This window comes from Ursus americanus, chromosome 13 (genome assembly GCF_024610735.1).
Source record: "Ursus americanus isolate L20-20 chromosome 13, mUrsAme1.1.p, whole genome shotgun sequence".
NCBI lineage: Eukaryota > Metazoa > Chordata > Mammalia > Carnivora > Ursidae > Ursus > Ursus americanus.
In genome coordinates, this window is record NC_142139.1 from 5,520,031 (window position 1) to 5,533,733 (window position 13,703).

The 13,703-nt window shown below is 40.6% G+C and overlaps 1 protein-coding gene across 2 annotated transcripts in view; it reads left to right on the plus strand.

Annotated features, from left to right (window-relative positions):
* The window catches only part of EGF (epidermal growth factor), an 89,104-nt gene that overhangs the window by 23,584 nt on the left and 51,817 nt on the right, over positions 1-13,703 (plus strand). For both annotated transcript variants that reach the window (XM_045799155.2, XM_087866396.1), the window contains exons 3-5: positions 2,201-2,382; positions 2,753-2,980; positions 4,164-4,366. In XM_045799155.2, the coding sequence (XP_045655111.2) occupies positions 2,201-2,382; positions 2,753-2,980; positions 4,164-4,366 (613 nt within the window). The remainder of the gene's footprint in view (positions 1-2,200; positions 2,383-2,752; positions 2,981-4,163; positions 4,367-13,703) is intronic.

The window sequence follows — 13,703 nt, forward strand, 5'->3', positions numbered from 1 at the left end:
GCACTGATATTCAGAAGACCCCAAAAGGAGTCAGGATGTCAATGGAATTTTGAAACTATATAAGTTTATTAAGTCAGATCACCATTTTATGGTTTTGTTTTTTTTTAATATAATAATTTTTTATTATATGTTAGTCCCCATACAGTATATCCTTAGTTTTTGATGTAATGTTCCATGATTCATTATTTGCGTATAACACCCAGTGCTCCATGGTTAAAACAGATTACTTACATGATTATTTTTGGCTCCAGTGGTTCTCAGCCGAGAGCAATTTTGCCCTTCCAGGGATATTTGGCAGAATCTGGAAAGATTGTTGGTTGTCACACCTGTGTTGGGAAGGAGAGAGGCTGTGCGGCTAGCATCTCATGGGCAGAGGACAGGGATGCTACTAACCATTCTAAAATATACAGGCTGGTCCCCACTACAAAGAATTATCTGGCCTCAAATGTCAGTTGTGCTGAGTTTGGGAACCCTGTTTAGTCTAAAATGTCTGTCATGGGTTTTAGCACCTGATATTTAGACAGAAAACCTTTTTTGATTATTTTTTAAAAAGATTTTATTTATTCATTATTCATTTGAGAGAGAGCACAAGTGGAGGGGAAAGGCAGAGGGAGAGAGAGAAGCAGACTCCCCACTGAGCAGGGAGCCCAACTCGGGCTCAATCTCAGGACTTTGGGATCAGGACCTAAGCCAAAGGCAGATGCCCAACCATCTGAGCCCCCCAGGCAGCCCACCTTTTTTGAATCTTAAGGTGTTGGCATTCTGGGAAAAAAATAATAAAGCAGCTGTCAGATATAAAGTATTTTGCTTCAAGTACATACAAAAGATCTTTAATCTTTCTCTGTAACTGGTGGAACCCTTAAATGAGTCCCAGGAGGAATGTTCTCTCGATTCCTGAGAGATGGATTACAGAGACGCGCGACTGGAGAAACCTTAAGCATTTATTCGCAGCACAAAGTGCCCACTGTTTTGTTTGTTTTTCTTCAAACCTTTCTCCCTTCAGTTACTCTTAAAAGCTTCAATTAAGTGCTAATTTCTTTTATCACATCTCTGAGACTTACTAATGTCACCTTTAACAAGGATGGCTACTCATTATTCTCCAGCCATCTGTAGAATAGTTTCAAAAATCTTGAGCCTTAAAATTTGGAGGGTTTCCTGTCACAGACTAGGGAAAAAAGTTAAATACTTGTGAATTTGTGTCAAGTCATTTGGAAAGGATTGACCTGGTGCCTAAAATCCACCATTGTATCACCTCCTTTGGGTTAAAACACGGTTTACGAAAACACCTGTTAAAATACAATTCACCTGGGTGAGCTAATATATTAATATGTTAGCAACTGGTTTAATGGATTGGCTAGATTACTTTGTATGAGGTATAGGAATAGTGTAAGCTGGTGAGACTGATCATTGCCAAATCTGAGTTCAGCGATGTCAGGTCAGTGGCCAGAAAACAGCTATGGTGGGAATATTTACACCAAGTGGTGGTGGGAATACTTACAAACCACGGAAATCTGCAGCCACACAAATCAGGGCTTCTCCCCACCGCCCACCGTCCACCCCCCAAGAAGACTGACCGGTTTACCTGCATACACTGGAATTAGGAGATAAAAGAGGTTTTTGTTTGGTCATTTTATCATGAGAGAGCAGGAAACACTACCCAAGAGGCATAAAGAGAAGCCCTGGTCTTTGGGCCATAGGGTCATAATGTGAGGGCACTGAGGACTTGTAGAAAGGTGAGGCCTGATGGAAGAGGAGGGGCCAGGAAAGTGGGGCTCTAATGAGAAATTTATTTATGTTAGAGCTCTGTGCACAAAGGTCAAGGGCATCTTGCCAGATTTTGGCAAAGCTTAGAATTGGATTCAGGTGAGAATATGGAAAATTCCATTAACAAATGGATACACTGTCTTTAAGATAGCATGGAAATTTATTATAGTTGAAATTATTAATACATTATGGTTAATTGCCTAATTTCAATAAGCATAGGATAATTTTCCACTTTAAAGCCCAGAAATATTCATGTGGGAGGGTTAACATTGCTCCATCAAAACAATGGCACCGTATCTGTGAGTATTTTATGATTTAAATAGTTTTATGAATGCACAAAAAATGACAAGTACTTTAAAGAATAGACTTATACATAAAGATAAAAAATGTTGATGTGAATGAGAAAATATTAATATTTTGAAATTTGATTTTACAGAGCATATGCAATATAGAGAAAAATGTTTCAGGAATGGCAGTAAATTGGATAAATGAAGAACTTATTTGGTCAAATCAACAGGAAGGAATCATTACAGTAACAGATATGAAAGGAAACAATTCCCGAGTTCTCTTAAGCGCCTTAAATTATCCTGCAAATGTAGCAATTGATCCAGTAGAAAGGTAACTGCTGTTTTCAGACATTGAAATATATATCAAAATCTGATGATAATTCGTAGAATCATAACATTTTGAACTCAGAAGGACCTTCTCACTGAGAAGGTTGCCTGGATTTGAACCAAGGCAGGCTTCCCTCTACAAATGGTGCTTTTGATTACCATGATTTCCTACTAGAGAAGCATAATTCGTTTTTTAACTTGAGATCACATGGAATTTCCATAGCAGAGCAATAAATATTTGTTGAATTGGAATTTCATTCAAAATAGTCCAACTCCTCCTGTGTGGACATCCAGGAACTGCTGAAACATTGACAGTTGGCCATTTAAGTGACTTTACCTTCAATTATGTGTCTGTGTAATGTGTTTGCTCTCAGGTTTATATTTTGGTCGTCAGAGGTGGCTGGCAGCCTTCACAGAGCCGATCTCAACGGTGTGGAAGAGAAGATTCTGTTAAAGACGTCAGCAAGAATAACAGCTGTGTCATTGGATGTGCTTGATAAGCGGCTTTTTTGGATTCAGTACAACAGAGATGAAAGCAATTCTTATATTTGTTCCTGTAATTATGATGGAGGTTCTGTCCATTTTAGCAAACATCTCACACAGTAAGTTTTGGTTTTAGTGTAAATAAAGTAATTGCCATTTGAAGTTTGCCCAGCCGAATGGGTGGAGTGGCTTAGCACAGATTTGGAAGTCCAAAAGACTTGATGAGTACAAGTCCTAGATTTACCATTTATTGGGCAAGTGACTTTGGGAAGATTACATGACTACTCCTCAGTTTCCTTTTTTTTTTTTTTTAAGATTTTATTTATTTATTTGATAGAGAGAGAGTGCAAGCTGGGGATGGGGGAGGGCAGAGGGTGAGGGAAAAGCAGACTTCCCACTGACCGGAGAACCTGATGTGAGGATTCGATCCCAGGACCCCAAGATCATGGCCTGAGTCGAAGGCAGACACTTAACCAGCTGAGCCACCCAGGTGCCCCTCCTCAGTTTCCTTTAATGTGGGGATAATAGTAGTAGCTGTTTCTTGAGATTATTGTGAAATTTAAGTAAAAATTAATTAAGTAAAGAAATGCAAATAAAGGGGCGCCTGGGTGGCACAGCGGTTAAGCGTCTGCCTTCGGCTCAGGGTGTGGTCCTGGCGTTGTGGGATCGAGCCCCACATCGGGCTCCTCTGCTATGAGCCTGCTTCTTCCTCTCCCACTCTCCCTGCTTGTGTTCCCTCTCTCGCTGGCTGTCTCTGTCTCTGTTGAATAAACAAACAAAATCTTAAAAAAAAAAAAAAGAAATGCAAATAAAAATAATTAACAGAGTTTTGGCATCTAATAAGCTCTCACATGTTGATTTAGGTTATAGTTAATCTTTTTGGAATTACTATGTCCTGGATTTGTGAAGCACCTATATTTCATTTGGTATGCTATCTTGCCTGTAACTGACTCACCAGCTTGTGGTAAGAGGCAGAAATAAATCAAGTGTGAAATGGATACAACCAGAATCCACTCTTAGAGCATTCCTATTTTCTTCCCTGTTTTACGTTCATCACACTTAAATGCTGACTAGCAAAAGAATGGGACAATGAATCTGAAGCTAGAAATTATATCCCATTAATTCAGATTATGAATACATAAATACAATTTTAAACTTAATATCTGCTTCTAAACTTAAATGAGATACAATTGAAAAAGTAGGTAATACAAATTCAGTCAATAAATTGAAATGAAGTGAAATGTTGATAAGCCCGGGAAGAAATGTTCTGCCATTCTTTATATTTTTTCTGTTGTTTTTTAGGCACAATTTGTTTGCAGTGTCCCTTTTTGGTGATCGGATCTTCTATTCAGCATGGAAAAAGAAGACAATTTGGATAGCTAACAAACACACCGGGAAGGATATGGTTAAAATTAACCTCGACCCATCGCTTGTACCACCTGGCGGAATCAAAGTAGTGCATCCGCTCTTGCAGCCCAAGGCAGAGAGGGGTACTCAGGCACCTGGTGAGTCGTCTTTGACCTTGAACGGAGTCTGGCACTTTGTCCCCACCCATCCACTGGCTCAAGCCAGACACTTAGGGGCCAGCCTTGGTTTCTCCTACTGCCTCGGTCCCAATTTTCAGTCTACCACCAAATCCTTTCCATTCTACCTCCTAAGTACATCTCAGATATCCGCTTCTCTCCTCTACTGCCACCACCGCCGTCCAACAACGAGCATTTCTTGCCTGGCCTGTTGTAGTAGCCGCTCAACTAATCTTTCTGTTTTTCCCTCCTGCCTTTAAGTAGTTAATCTGAGGGACAGCTGGGTGGCTTGGTCGGTTAGGTTCAGCGTCTGCCTTTGGCTGGGGTCATGATCCCAGGAAGATCGAGTTCCGTGTCAGGGTCCCTGCTCCGCAGGGATTCTGCTTCTCCCTCTGCCTTCTGCAGCTCTCCCTGCTGGGGCTCTCTCTCTCTGACAAATTAATAAATACAGTCTTTAAAAAAAATAGTTAATCTGATCTATTAACTCCCCTGCTTAAAATCCTTCAAAAGCTTTCCTTTGCATTTAGATTGAAATGTAACATTTTACCAGGCCTGCCAATATCTGCTGAAGCTCATCTAACACTACTCCTCCTCCCCTTGCTAGAATCTGACTCAAGTCTTTCCATAGTTGCTCGAACATGCTGTCCTCTTCCTGCGTTTAGGCTTTTGCAGTCACTCCTTTCTTGGCGTACACTTCTCTTCAGTTCTGAGCTTAAGAACCATGTCCTCAGATTAGCCTTCTCTGGTCATCCAGTCAAGAGGTGAAGAGGCCTAACTTTCACCTCCGATTATTTTTTCAGTACACTCTTCTTGAACTCATCGCAAGATGTAATTACATATTATTTTGCTTTCTTTTTGATTTTCTCTCCCACTTGATTATAAATGCCGTGCAGGGACCGTGCCTATTATTTATTTGTTTGTTTGTTTATTATTTAAAACTCCCTATATTCAGTGGTTACTGATGTATTTACAAATGAAGAATTTTAGATAACATTAGTAAAATGAATTGTTTGACTGAATCTAGTTGCAGTCCCAAATTTCCACTTTCAAATGTAGTCTCTGAATTCTTTAGCATATAATTTTTTTTAGGTAGGCTCCTCAATACAGTTTATTTACCACACAAACGATGTTGTACTAACATTTTCTATATGTAAAGGTTAATTTCAAGCAGGCTTTGACATATATTTACTCTTAACCCCAATTAGCCAGGAGAGGTTCTGGAGCAGAGATGGAATTCTTTGTTTTCTTTCTATCTGTTGGATGCCACTAGGGTTTGGTAATAGGGTGGGAAATGGTAGGGACTGTGAGTCCCCGCCACGGTTAGTAGATGAATGTTTGTTCCTTCCCTAGACATAGCTCCTGAAGAAAGCTGTGGAGACTGAACAGGAGGACACATGCAAGAGGCTGAAGAATCTAGGGGAACTGACATTATTATTTCTTGTATCCTCAAAGACCTAACTAATAGTGTGAGTGCTTTTGAACTGATTTCTTTAAAAACGGAGGTAGAAACCATAATTTAATTTGGGTAATGACCCTGCTTTCAATGCCAGTGATGTGGAACTTCCAAGGGTAAAATAAATTCCAAGAGATGAGATGTTTATTCAGATAAATTATTTTTAAAAACTGATTTACTTGAATTAACAAAGCAGAAGTTGTGGGAAAACAATTCAGCTGTGGGTTGGAGCATAACCTTAAGTAACAACCTAGTGGCCACGTTATAAATGAGATGGTTGACCATATTCCATGCAGAAAGGCAGTGAATCTGATATTCTGCCAGATACCTTCTGTGGGAAATTTTGACTCAAGCTGTCTTCACATATGACTCATTGTCCACGTGGTGGTGACTCACACAAAATTAGAACCAACCACTACTATGAATAAGTAATTATTGAGTCTCATTAGTAATAGTTATAGAGATGTCTATCACCGTCTCTTACATTTATGTATAACCTCATGCTTTCCTAAGTATTTTCGTGAGCATTATCTTACTGGTTTGTCGCGGTAGTAACATTGTGACACAGAAAGGTCAGCAATTATCGTACTCATCTCATAATCGAGAAATCTGAAGCCTGGAAAAGTTGAGTGCGTTTTCCATTACACAGCTTGTTAACGAGGGATTTTGGAGAAAACACAATCTCGGTGATGAGTCTGCCAGTTTACTGTGCTTTCTACCATAAACACTTGAGCTCTTTGGAATCCTCCACTATTACTCAGCTTTTTTGATAGGGAGGTCAAACACGATCACTGAAAGCATGAAGTTTAGAAGAAAATCTACAGCGATTCATTAAAGAACAGCTTCAAACCATCTGGCAAATCATGGACTTTGGCTGGGAAGCCACGGCCAGCTGCAGAGCTGCAGGCAGACCCGAAATGTAGAAGGCAGGTGGCATGGGAGATACTGGCTTCCCTCAGTGACCAAAGAGCGTGCTTCACATACACTCCAAGGGCAAGGAATTTTGATTTCAAAAGCACCGTTACTTTAACCATCACTAAATAGGTTTAAATTATTTTAGTGCCTGGTAGAGCAGGAATTCTTCACGTGGGATTTAGGGGCCATGAATCTCTTGATTGTACGGGTTAGATGAAAATATGCAATTGTCCCTCCCTATGCAGGTGATATAGCGCCATCATCAGGTTCTCCAAGTGCCTTCACATTTAATGACATACTGCTTCTAGAGGCTGGCTAGTTTCTCCTGGATAGTGGGCTTACGACTTCAGCTCTTCTGGAGGGGTGGATGGTGGTAGTATTTTCATTTGCAAGGCATTTAGTAGTGAGATTATTTCAATGGGGAGATGACTGAGAAAAATCATGTAACCTAGTTGGTATTATTTTTTTATGTAAAATTTAAGTATTTATACACGAGAGTATCAATAGACTTACTTCATGCAAAATGCCTTAACTATCATTTATCAAAGCATGTTCTACCAAACGCTAGTTCCGTGGGATTTAATGGGATTATTTGGGGGCAAAAAAGTTTCAGGGTCAAATGATTTAGACAGGCCAGGTTCAATACAATTAAACGGGGTGTCTTTCCCCAAGTGATTTCTCGAACCGCTCATATGGTTAAGTGCATTGTTAGTCTCTAAGGGCCATACAACCTATGGCATTTTCCATTTTATTTTCTATGCAGCAGCCCACTTGACTACTGACTCTATTATTTCTAGTCCAGACCTTTCTCTTGAGATCTAGACCAATTAAAAAAAAGAGTGAGACTGAGGCACAGTAAGAGTTAAGCTGCAGAGAAAATGGATTTAAAACATTGGGGATTTATTCAGAGCATATGAAAGTGAGCAGCCCCAATGAACAGTGTCTGACCAAGGGCAAGGGTGGGGTTTACAAATGAGCAAAGGCACAAAACTTCACAAGGAGAACTACAGTAATTTGTTCCTTTAGATAATCCTTGGCTTGTTGATTTGGATGGGCTGGTTACAGAGGAACTGGCTGCCACCTGTGGCTGAGCCCCAAGTCCATACAGCAAAGCCACGGTTTCACCATCAGGCTGGTTTTCTGATACTTCTAACCAGTTTCCTGAGAGTGGTCACTCAGGTCCCTCATCCGGGCCACACCTGCTTGCTGTCTGCACCCTGCGGGCTCAGAGTCCTGCAGCGGCACATGGAAAATTTCCTTATCAAGGCCCATGCATTTATTGGCCTTCTGAGCATTTCTGCTTGGATTTCTTGCAAGTGCTTTAGGCACAAAGAAAATAATTGACCTACCAACTTTTACCTCCCTTCTCCCCAGCTCCAGCGTCCCTATCTCAGTGAGTGGCATCTCACCTCCATCTCCTAAGGCAGAAGTCTGGGTGTGACCCTTTCCTCTCTCTTTCTCCACTCCCACCCCATGAAATTCACCTCCAGACCCCACCAACTCCCCTGCCTACAGTCTAACCACTAGTGCCTTATTCAGCAACAATCCATCCCAAGTTCTGCTTAATCAGTATCCCTGGCTCCCTTCTCCATGCTGCAGGGAGCATAACCCTTCAGAAGTGAGAGCCCAATCATGCCATTCCTCGGTTAAAACCAATCACCAATTCTGTTGCCCATAATGAAAACCCAGTCTCTTCATTTACCCTGTTCACAGCTGTTCACAGAAGGTTCTCAGCTGCATCTCTCACCATTGTCTGCATTACATTCCGTGCTGCAGCCCTGCTCAAAGATTTAATTTCTTCCCACAAGACGTGCTCGCTCTTCCCCCCAAGCCTTTCAGCATGATCAGAAACGTGTTTTCTCCTTCTCTGCATGGGCTCACTCTCTCCTCATCCTCTGAGAAGTAGCTCAAACATTACCTCTTTCAGAAACACCTTCCCTGCCCCACTCACGGTGAGCCTCAGTTAGCTTTTCTCAGAATGACACATTTCCCTCACTTGGCACTTACTGTTCGTCTTCCTAAACTTCCTTACTCCGATGAGGGCGGGAGGACACCTCTCCCTCCCTGGAATCATGACATGAGCCAAAGGCAGATGCTTAACCGACTGAACCACCCAGGCACCCCTGTTTTCATATAATTTTAAATGATCAGTTCCAACACCCAAATCTCTGTTATTTTTCATAGAAATCTTAGTAAAATATGGATGGCTATATCTTCCTAACATTACTTACAGATAGTTACTGACATTTTGTTAATGACGAGGGTCACAGAAACATACATGCCGCTGGGGCAATCATCAGACTGGTTTGAGGCAAAGTTGGGTTTTAAATGCAGGTTTGCCCTGACAACCAAACTTTTGCCACTGAAATGTCTTTTAAATACTTGGAATGGTTCTCTATCATTTTTCTCTCTTCTTTCTTGCTGTCAACTCTTACTTTTTGCTGGTTTCCACATGCCTGGCCGTGGACTCTATTTTCTAATCAGAGGCATTTCTTTGCCATTATTTGTTGAGGAAACCAGATCATTTGTCCTGTGGCATGTTCCACATTTTGGATTTTGCAGAGTATAACCCCATGGTGTCATTTAACAGGATTCCATATTTCCTATACACAGGTAGTTTGGGCCTAGAAGCCTGATCAGATTCAGATTTTTTGTCAGAGTACTTAAAAGGTGGTACTGCAGATGGTACTGTATGCTTCCTACTGATCACTCCAGGGACCGTGTAGTGCCCAGTTCTGGTTCTTACTGTGATACTCAAGATTCATCGGCAGTTTAGGTGTTGCCAGAGTGGTCCATCCACTGTGACGTTTCCCGTCAGCCTTTCACATAATAGCTTTAGAAGCTATCGATTGTCATTGCCTAGAGCCATTTTTTCATTAGAGTTTCAAAGAGATGACATTCTAATTCTATCAATGTTAGCATTTGTTAGCTGAAGAACTTTTCTACATCAGCTGTGATTTCCCTGGGGAGGACTTTTATAGGAAAAGTAAATTAAATGTTTGATTCGTTCCCTTATCTGTTTTCAGGATAATGGATGCTTTAAAAAAGCATCTTGATAAACTCAGAGATTTAAAAAATATTTGACATGTCTCTGTTCATTGAAGTTTTTATTATTTTGACACTCAAAGTGTACCAACTTTCTCCAGGAGGAGCCCTGAATTGAGGCTTCTAGTCTTTGTGGGAGAGATGACCAAGAGGGGTCTCAGGTGCCCTCTCCCAGTAACTGGCACTGGTGGTCTGGAAAGCTGGGCTGAGGCTATGTCTGGGCTCACTGGAATCATGCAGTCATTTCCGGCATCGGGGAGTGCAGTGGGGGTGGGGTGGTGACAATGGGAGCGGCACGGACTCCTTGCATTCCCATCTTTATGCTAGGGACTGACGATGATCACACTTGTCAGAAATGGGTACAAAATAAGAAATGACTGAGTGGGTCCAGGGGGCTCATCTGGAGTAAAAAGCATGTATTATTTTTAACTGCTCAGAGGCTGTTGATTTGTTTGCTTTCTGATTCTTAGAGGGGTTTAGATGGATAAGGATACCAAGTAGCTGAATTCTGGTTAAGTGGTTTTTGTTTTTACTGTAATTAGGAATTCCAAGAGACTACTCTTGTATTTTCTTCCTTGTTATTTTCTATTAACAAAGAAGAATAAACCTATATTATACAGCCTGGGAAGTTTTTTGAGGAAATTGAAGAAGTCATTTATTCAGGCAACTCATTAATGAGGAAGACAAGAAATAAATGAAACAAAAATATAACTAGGTTCTTATAGAAAAGATACATAATATTGTACATATAATATATATTTTTCAATAAAAACCCATAGTTATATATATGCACATACACATAAATATACATATATACATACACACAACTGTGTGTGTGTATGTGTATCTATTATCTATCTATCTATCTATCTTTCTTTCTTTCTATCTATCTATCATCTATCAGAGATGGGTCTACAACCAGAAGGTTTGAGCTTGAGTTCCAGGTTTACCCCTTATTACCTTAATGTGATCCTTAAGACATGGTTTCCTAATCTGTAAAATGAAAGATAATATGTGCTCTGCATAGCTCAAGGTCTTGTTATGAAAATTAAATGAGATAATGTAAATGCTTTATAAAATGTTATTGGAATTTTTAAATTTTATATGCTAAATACTGGGGGTGCTAATACTGAGGTATAAGACTGGTTAAAGTGAATGGGTTCAAATGGAAGAGACTAGAAAGGCTTTGTTGATGAGGCGAGTCTTACACTGAATTTGAGGTGGAGAAAAGGTGATCAGTTGATGGGGGAATCCCATGTGCATGGCTTCAGAACTGGGCCAGGGTAAAATCTGTAGATTTACTTGGTGGTAGAAAAGCTCACGAGAGCCTGTGTGTTAGGCAGGCAGTTATGGAAGGCGCAGTTGGGGGCGGACATTAACTCCATGATTAGGAGCTTTAATTTGATCTCAGAGGTAATTAAGCCGCACGGCTGAGCTCTGGGAAGGGGTGTTATCTGAGGTCAGCAGCAGCGGGTTGATGCTAGCTTTGGCCTAATTTGAAGCTACAGAACAGCAGAAGATTAAGGAGATTAAACAAAAATACAGCCCTCAATCCTCTATGTTTTGCCACTTCCTGAAATGACCTTTTAAAATGTTTAGTGCCTGAATTCAGGTGACATCCTCAGCCTAGCCATTTAGAGGAGAATGGTGACTGCTTTCCCGGCCATCTTCATCATTAAAGAGTGATATATATCGCTAAGGAGTGGCATTCAAACCATCCGCATGGTAGCATGGAAGGGGTACTGGGCTAGCACAGTCTGACTGCCTGTTTGAGTTCTAACGCTAAGGCTGGCTGGAAATGCAAGGAGAAATGAAATAAAGGAGTTAAGTTGCAGGTGACATGATCGCAGGATTTTTTTGTGTGCATGAAGTCTGTGTTTATAGCATACCCGTGTTGTGAAGGGCACCGTGCTAGGTGCTGTTTGGGCTATAAAATGTGAATGGGATACACACCTTATCCTCAAGAAGCTTATTGGTTAATGGAAAAAAGAAGCAGATACGTGATCATGATGACGATGGGATGATGGCGATGATGATGATAAGAGCAGACGTCAGCACAGGCGAGAGGTAGGAGAAAAGTACAGAAAAGGGATAAATAATAGTGGGTCTAGATGAAGAACAGAGCTTTTCCTGTACCCTGGACACGAATTGTTTTTCCTCATTAAGCAGTTTGAATCACTATTAACACATTATAAGCACTAATTAAGGTTTGAGACTCCTTAGAGGTATAAACTTAGAGGAATTTACCACAGACATCTGATTCTGTAGAGAACCATAAAAAAATTTTTTTTTAAACTAAGGGATCTCAGAGAATACTTATTCCCAAACTTTTATTTCATGGATTAGGAAACCAAGGTGAAAGAGATAATGATTCAATGTAAAGGCAGAACCAGCGCACTTGGTTTTCCTAGTCCTTAATCCAGTACTCAACTATCATGCTGGGTGTGGCAAGATTTCTATGAGGGATATTTCTAGGAAGCATAATTCCTCAACTTTTTGTTATGTCAAGAGAGTGGTTAACACTTTGCTGCCTTTAAAATGCCAAGTCAGAGGGCTGCCTCTTCACCTGGTAGATAGGGTGCTGCTGGATTCATGAATCATTTAATAAAGCTAGTTAGATCTTCAAATTAAAAGAGAAAGGCCAGGGGTACCTGGGTGAGTCAGTTGGTTAAGTGTCTGCCTTTGACTAAGGTCAAGATCCCAGCATCGGGATCGAGCCCCGCATCGGGCTCCCTGCTTGGCAGGGAGTCTGCTTCTCCCTCTGCATGTGCTGCTCCCCCTGCTTGTGCTCTCTCTCTCTATCTCTCTCTCTGTCAACTACATAAATAAAAATCTTTTTTAAAAAAAGGCCAAGTCAGACATTTCTGTATTTTTATTGTTATTTCCTTGCAAACTTTATAAAAGTTAAAGTTCAAAAAAATACATGTCTTTTTTTTTTTTAAGAAATTTGATGTGGGTATATTTTGTCTCCTAATTTTAGTCATTTACTTTTAAAATTTGGATCATTTTATTTTTTCATTTTGCTTAGTTAAAATTTTAACATGTGAAGCATGGAGGAACCTGAAAGCAATGTAGGTCTACATGTGTGATTGGCATAAAAACCGTAGATAAGAAACAAAATGCTTGGATTCAATACCCAAGAAATTATTCAGTGTAAGTCTGAACTGATTCAGTAGGTAATATTGCAACAGTATTGAATAATTGGCAAGATTGATTTTGTATTTAGTTCTGTCATGAGATCTGAATAAACAATTTTAAAATAACTAAGTTCGCAACACAGACTTGAGGTATTCATAGCTGAGGGGAGCCTGGGATGTTTCAATAGTACAAGAGGCAGGTGTTTCTCGAAGTGTGTGTGAAGACTCGGCAGCAGAACCACTCTGATTCAGCTGAAAATGCAGATTCCTGAGCCTTTCTCTTGATTCACCAAGTCAGAATCTCTAAAGAGTGACAAGCCAGGGAGTCTCCATGCACACTAGGGACATTTTCAAGAGGGCAAGAATATGTTTTTACTGTGTCATGGTGTTATGGGTCAAGGGGAATGTTTAGTGACTTGAAATAGAAGGAAATTGATAGAGTCACAGTGAGGAAACATCTTTGTAAGTAGATAAACAGGGACCAAAGCAACAAGCCCTACATGGAGAATGGTCTCAGCTTCTTACACTGCTGAGCTCAGGCTCTCGCTGGTTTGTTCCCTGTGCCATTCACAGTAAGACTATGTTTTTATCAGTCCTTTCGTTGGGTTCTCAGCTCTTCTCATTATTCACAGGCTCTCCCTGATCTCAACCCTGCCATGACTCGGGATCCATGACCCCAGTCTTCCCCTGCTGTCACCTCTTGCCAGAGTACAGACCTGTATATCTACTTGGATCCTAAAATCTGCCCTCAGACTCAGGATTAACTCTG